At 32.0% G+C, this 7,298-nt stretch overlaps 1 protein-coding gene across 2 annotated transcripts; it reads right to left on the bottom strand.

Annotated features, from left to right (window-relative positions):
* Window positions 1-1,107: 1,107 nt before the first annotated feature.
* LOC133193794 (transcription factor 15-like) lies at window positions 1,108-7,129 on the bottom strand. 2 transcript variants are annotated; one of them, XM_061329722.1, is made up of 2 exons: window positions 6,341-7,129; window positions 1,108-1,233 (listed from the first exon to the last, which is right to left on the bottom strand). In XM_061329722.1, the coding sequence occupies exons 1-2, from the start codon at window positions 6,825-6,827 to the stop codon at window positions 1,220-1,222; spliced, it is 501 nt and encodes a 166-aa protein (XP_061185706.1). In that variant the 5' UTR covers window positions 6,828-7,129; the 3' UTR covers window positions 1,108-1,219. The 2 variants fall into 2 exon arrangements, with proteins under 2 accessions (XP_061185706.1, XP_061185705.1); XM_061329721.1 differs by having other exon boundaries at window positions 6,366-7,129.
* Window positions 7,130-7,298: the final 169 nt, after the last annotated feature.

The raw sequence follows: 7,298 nt of genomic DNA, 5'->3' as shown, positions 1-7,298 counted from the left end.
TTCTACTGATAGTACTTATGACACTTGAAGGAAGATAAAAGTAGCACATGGACTTGAAAGTTTGCAACAGCAATAAATAGAATAATGATCCTTTTTGTGGCAAGATTTATTGCAATCAGACTAAAACTGCAGGAGGAGTAGTCTTTTAAAACAATTTTACAGAAATTTCGATTTTAGTAACCATGGCAACAACATTCAACAAAATCAAAAAAACAATAAAGATAATTATGTATCTTAGTGTAGTCTACTTGTGTGCCAAGTTATACTGAAATTAGACCAAAACTGAAGGAGGAGTGGCATTTTGAAAATTTTTCAAGGAAATTCCTTTTTTAGTAACCAAGGCAACACCGTTCATCAAAATAGAAAACCGATACACAGAATTATGTATCTTAGTGTAGTCTACTTGTGTGCCAAATTATACTGAAATCAGACCAAAACTGTAGGAGGAGTAGCATTTTGAAAGTATTTCAAGGAAAATTCTATTCTAGTAACCATGGCAACACCGTTCATCGAAATCAAAAACGGATATATAAAATACATGGTTACTGTCTTGAAATATAAGCGATATTTGGGCGAGGGTAAGAAAACGTGATAGAGGGCGAGGCTTGCCGAGCCCTCTATCACGTCTTCGACCCGAGCCCAAATATCGCTTATATTTCAACACAGTATCGATGTATTTTGTTTATCCTGCAACATATTTTTACATGACCTTCGAAACGAGCTATTTTCAATCGATTTAGGTACATCTCTGCAGTTGAATCTAAGACGCCATGGCGTAAACATTGCAATATTCATGACGTCCCAATGCTTTTAGAACGTCGGAATACATGCACGAGGCTTTATTAGGGCATTGACCGAATAAATCTTTGGGTTATTAGGTTACCTTTTTTAGGTCAATGCAAGGGGTAGTTGCAGGATAAATAGAATTATGTATCTTAGTGTAGTCTACCTGTGTGCCAAGTTATACTGAAATCAGACCAAAGTTGTAGGAGTAGCATTTTGAAAGGATCTCCCAGAAATCTCTATTGGAACACCGTTGGCTGAAATATTGCCGACTCGGCGTTAAACAATATCAATCATTCAAATAATTTGGCAGAAACGTAAAAAGATTTTTTTTACATTTTATTCACGCTACTATGAAGTAACAAATAAATAAAAGCTGCTTCCCGGTCTCTACCGGCGACAGTTGGTGGTGTGTCTCCCTTCCTTATACATACAACTATCCCCGCGAATCTGAAAAAAGAAACGAGTAATAATTAATTTCATAAAAATGTAGTAAAGCATTTTGTAAACTTTCTTTGTAAAGCTTTACAGCAACGAGTAAGCATGCGCAGAAGACATTTTCGGAAATATATGAATTCAGGTGTGAGAAGAATTCAAGGCGTTGTTCAAATGTGTGATCATTGATGTCTTTCAATAATGAATATTCATAAAAGTTGCTCGTGTAATTGTATATATTCATAATATAAGTGCCAAAATAATGAACATTTTCCTGGGAGGGATTTTTTTTTTAAATATGTATATCAACCATATTTTCATATTGAATCCTGTTGTAAAGCATTTCAAAAATTACAGAAAAAATCATAATAATATGAAATATAATTAATATAATTATGTTTGGAAAAAAAAAATTCAATAAGAAAATTCTTATAAACTTCGACAAAAACTTAATTATGAAATCGTGTATTTTGAAAAGTTTTTGAAAAATATATTTAAAATCGAAAAATACAGAATGGCCATGCACCTTCCCTAATATTGATACCAGAATACATTTCTGTAAAGGTGTGTTGGTCTTACTCATACATTGGTAAAATGCAATAGAAAAATGACATTTCATTGAAGTAAAACGAGTCTTTCCTTGTTTTAACGAACATTTTAGCTCATTAACATTCATTTGATAACGCAAGAAATTTAACAAATAGAAGTTTCGATAAATTTACATCATGAATCGAGGGACTAAGTCAAAACCGGAAATGATGTAAAGCCGATACCAGTGGATAAAGCATAGGTCTATCTTATGGGTGTATACACCATACGAATGAGATAAAATGCAACACAAAACTGTCATAATATAAACTTTCATTACTGCATTCTTCTTATTCACATCAAATTGACAATTATATCAACTTGAAAATTAAATTGCAACGGCAAATTTTGGTCTAAGTCGTCTCTTATTTGTCTCTTTTGTAAAACATGGCCATGTATTGAAAACTGGATTGCAATAATTAATTTTAAAGAATAAAATAAATATTATCAATTTAAGCATTCAAGAATGATTTTCTTCAGTGTCTTTTAAAAGGTATGAAAGGGTCAATTGTAGGTTTTGACAAAATCAAGAGGTCTGTGAAAAATACTTTAAAGCTCTTCTTTTTTTCTTAAAAAATTTATCATAATAGTGCAGCACTTGCCATTATCGACGCTTTGCTATGTTGATTATGGAAGGGTCGCACACACAAAAGTAAGTTGCGGAACTTTCAAAATGTTCTATTTTAAACAGTTGATAGCCGAATAGTGTGAACATACGGATAATTAACATGTACATCGTTTGAGATTCCATAATCACCATGCGACCTGCATAGGGATAAAAGAAACATCTTGCAATACATGAAGTCTTTCAAAGCATTTTATGGTTGGCTAGCATGGTACTATTTTAAGAACAAGAACTCTAATTGAAATTATATATATATATATATATATATATATATATATATATATATATATATATATATATATATATATATATATATATATATATATATTAGGGATGTCAACGAGTACCCGGTTACTCGATAGAACGCCCGAGTATCGAATACTAAAATCGCTACTCGGTTACCCAGATGTATATTTTTTTCATATTTCATCAAAGTTCATATATTTATTAAAAACTTATCAAAAAATGTGATTTAAATCTTATGCATTGTCCCTGTCTATAAAGTAATTAGCATTACCTACGCCGAGTTAATACCCGTTTTCGCCTGTGGCTGTGTACATGTACATACAGTAATTACCGTGACCAATCACTGGACATCGTACACAGGTGTTCTCACCTCTTGCGACCCTAATTTTTGGATGGCTTTAATTATTTGTTTTCAATGAACACCATTTAATTATGATCTATTAATTATCCTTATATAGATTATTTCATTAGCATCGGGCATAAGTTATTAGAAATCGAATTAGAAATTAGAAATCAGACATAAATAGAAATACCGCTACCAATTCCAAAGTGAAAACTGTAAAGAATTAATTTTGTAATTATTAGTGTATTAATTGATCAATACATGTCTTTCGTGTTTGTTTGATTCATAAATCAAGTACCCAAAAATTCATTTTCGTTGGGCTCGATGTTTATGTACATGCATTGTAAACGAAAGTAAACATCGATGGAGTAAACAAGTCTCGATAAGATCAATAAACTTTTACATGTATACACACGTTTTCCGAGTACCCGGGTAATCGATCGGAAAATCGTCCGAGTAACCGATTATCAAATATTGACCGATTTGACATCCCTAATATATATATATATATATATATATATATATATATATATATATATATATATATATATATATATATATATATATATATATATATATATATATATATTTGCGTACCTGATAGTACCTGTTTCAATACGAACTTAGGGAACTATTTCGGTTCAAGTATTTTTTATATGATAAAAATAAAATTTAAATAATTTTGAATTTTATAATTTTGAAATTTGTGATTGCAATTCTCATTTCTTTTCTTTTTTTTCTATTTTTTATTTATTCATTGATTATTTATCTTTTAAAGAATCCAGCAAACATTATGTAAAGAAAACAATGTTTTAGTTTGAACTCTAGTCGAGAAAATACAAAAGAAGACTTATCTTAAGTGACACAGTACACAAAATAAAATCATTCATTTAAAATGAATTATTAATAATGACATTATACGTATACAAAGAAAACATAATTGTCTGAACTGCATGTGCACATTATTACCACGGCATTTAGTGCATCACTGTGGAGTTAGAGTTTTCAGTTTCTCACCATACATTATCAGATAAATTGATGTTCAAAGCACTTACAGACAGCTGCACTTATTTGTTTCTGGAGCAACTCTGAGGTCAAGTAAAAGTTCAAAACCTCTCACTTCTTTAATCGGAATTTAAGTTAATGAAATAAATGGAAAAAAAATACAGATCTTGTGAATAATGTTACATGGATAAACAAATAAAATATCATGTTTCTAAGATATACGTGTATGTCTTAAAGAATAAACTGGAAACGTTTTTGATTATATGATTTCATATTCAAATAAATGAATAAGAAAAACAATTTTTAAAAATATATTGTACTGAAGATATGATAAGTATGTGAACAGATTTATACTAGTACAGTACCAATATAATGGTCAACTTCAAAAGCGGACGGTTATATTTGCCAATTTCCTCTGAATATCAATTTAAGACACTTTTACTAGTTTTCGTTTGTGTTGATGATGACAGATTTAGTTTCCAACACAAGCTATAAATTATTTATTTAAACTCTCTTCGTGAGGTCAGATCTTTTTCAGCTATTTGTGAAATAATTTTGAGCCATATCTTTGGACCTATTTCTTATATCTTTGGAATTCTTTTATTTTAATTCCATATTAAAACATATAAAAATTTACGTTTTAAGAACTATACACAAAATTAATTATTTTTGCATAGCGAGAAGAATTCTCTTGGGAGACTGCATGGACAAATAAAATATTTACAATGAAGCCTTCATCAAAATATAGCTTATTATTTTGGCATCACTTAATGACTCACAATCATCTGGAGAATCTAATTAGTCTCTGATTACAAAACGTGGAGGTCGATCGTCTCACTGCCCCTCTTACTCTCATAGCCATATGCGACTTTCGAAAATTCATTCCCTATTAATTGACCTAGTGTAATCCATTTTGCGTAAACATGTATATGAAAAATATTATGTTCAACGAAACAAAGACTTATTAGTCCACCTTCATTACTGAGATCAAAAACTTAAAAAGCTCGAGCATTACCCCCCCCCCCCAAATTTACAAACATATGCAGTGATTTCAATTCAAAATAATATTTAGTTTTAGTTAGATACAGGTACATACGAACACATACTCGAAAAATAAAAGTTGCACTTTTTTTGATAAACGAGAAAGATATCCTTGTATGAGAATTTCGCAAGAAAATATTTTAAATATTCTAAGTTGAATTAGCTTTATGGTAGAAATTCTAACATGCAGTTTTGATATAAATAAAAGTTTCTCACATAGAATTAATCTTACGGGAGGAGCACATTACAGCATTTTTTTTTACCTGGATTTCAAGTGTGAATTACCGCTTCATTTTATGAAAAAAATACCTGCAAGGTATAAGGGGTTCAATGTACGCATGGCACTAAACGGTAGTTCTATTTCATATGATTCACTCAAAATGTAGTCGAAGTACAATTACATGTAAATGTGAGTTCTTTTCAATATCATTCATTCTGCCTGTGGTCGAAAGTAATTACATGCATACAGAATAAGTTGAACATTGCTTGTTACAAATCTCAGCAATGCGGATTTAATATTTCCTATAAATAAAACTTTTTAGAAAATTTAATTAAGCTGCATTACGCGTAGTTGTCAAGGTAAAAAAAAAAATAAAAAAGCCGCTCCAATATATGTTGTACTTCGAACTTGTGCATGAATGAGGCGCTAACGGAAGAGGCATTTTACATAGTGGTAATGTACGTAAACATGTACATATAAAATAATGTAATGGTATTGTGTACTATTTTGTAGCGGTTTTGAATATGCAAAGGTATTGCCAATTATGAAAATAAAGCGGTAATGTTATGCATCTATTTTAACGAACCTGTGTGCGACAATTTACAAGTGCACTTCATACAAGAGCAATTTTAATCTCCATTTGAATCCTAGATTGCTGGAAATGCATGAATCCAGACTCCCCCCCCCCCCCTTTTTGATGCATTAGAATTAGATTAGATATATTACTGAGAATGGTGATGTCAAACAAATAAACAGTATCCGCATTATTTAAGAGATTGGTATTTTGATTTTTTGAACAATTAAATATTTGAGAGGAATATATATCAATAAGCTGATAACATTCATAAACAAAAGAACCAATGAAAATCTGTAGGTGAAATTCCTAAAATACACTCATAAAATTAAAATGTATTTCACAAAGAAGAAACTAAACGATGAAAAAAGTGTAATAAATTCATAAGGCATGCGGAAAGAAATCCTATTGGAAACAAAATATATGCAACTAATTAAATAGAAAATGTGAACAATGAATGAAAATAAAATTTAATGTTACCTCCAAAAATCACGTGATGCCTTACCGGTCTCGTTTTGGAGGCGCTCAGGCAAAATGTGCAGACAGGTTTGGGTAGATTATCTACCCCGCCTCTGATCATGGCCTGATGTTTGATACAAGGTTGATCAACACAGTCTGACCCTACCATCAGCACCGTATTTAGGTGAGCTATGTAGCTCGTGGCTAGTCTCAAAGTTTCAATTTTTGACAATTTCCGGTCAGCAGGTTCGGTAGGAATAAGCGTCCGAAGCGTCACAAATGCCGTATTGACGCTATGCGTTCGGTCCCTTTCACGAGCGTTGGCAGCCATCCGCTGCTTTGGGACGGGAGTTCCGTCAAAGTTAAAGTTACACGTTTTGTCGTCTCCGTCAGAATAATTCCGTGATTTTCTTTTCCGAATTCCAGAAGTTTGGTTGTCCTCAGTTGAACCACAGCTATCGTTTTCGTCTGAAAGATGTAGATCCTCTCCGCTTGGCCCTCGTCGCATTGCGTCACTATGACGTTGCGTTCATTTACCTCATATTAAGCCACGGCGTCAAAAATATATCAAAATAATTTCAAGTTTCATCAAATCCGATATGATGAAAATTCTCTTCAATGTTTTAAGATCTTAGAACTTGCATTGAAGCCACAACAAGAATGGAATTACATATGGATATGCAATTTCACGCCATGTACATCCCAAATATGCTTTAATGTAGCGATAAACCCCGAAACCTTCCGTAATATCCAACAGCTAAGCGGCTTCAAGCTGGTATTATTTCGATCTGCAAAAGCCATCACGAAGGGTAATTATACCGGCCTTTTTTTCTGTCTGTCGAGTAAAGGTCGCATTTAATAGGAGGAGCACTCAGAGATTATGATGCTTCAAATGTCGTCGTCAAGACAACAGGATGGCGTGAATAAAATGACGACGTTACAATTACAAAATGTTTAGATTTTTTTTCAACGTTTATTC

This window comes from Saccostrea echinata, unplaced genomic scaffold, assembly GCF_033153115.1.
Source record: "Saccostrea echinata isolate AGI-Se365-2 ecotype Australia unplaced genomic scaffold, CSIRO_AGI_Sech_v1 ptg000028l, whole genome shotgun sequence".
Lineage (NCBI taxonomy): Eukaryota > Metazoa > Mollusca > Bivalvia > Ostreida > Ostreidae > Saccostrea > Saccostrea echinata.
Note: the sequence above shows the minus strand (reverse complement) of the source record. Positions and strands in the feature narration are given on the sequence as shown.

Coding starts and splice junctions, on each gene's coding strand:
- LOC133193794 (XM_061329721.1), bottom strand. CDS start 6,827: ATGCGACGAGGGCCAAGCGGAGAGGATCTACATCTTTCAGACGAAAAC. Junction 1,234..6,365: donor GCGCCTCCAAAACGAGACCG/GTAAGGCATCAC, acceptor TTCTTTTTTCAG/ATTCGCGGGGATAGTTGTAT.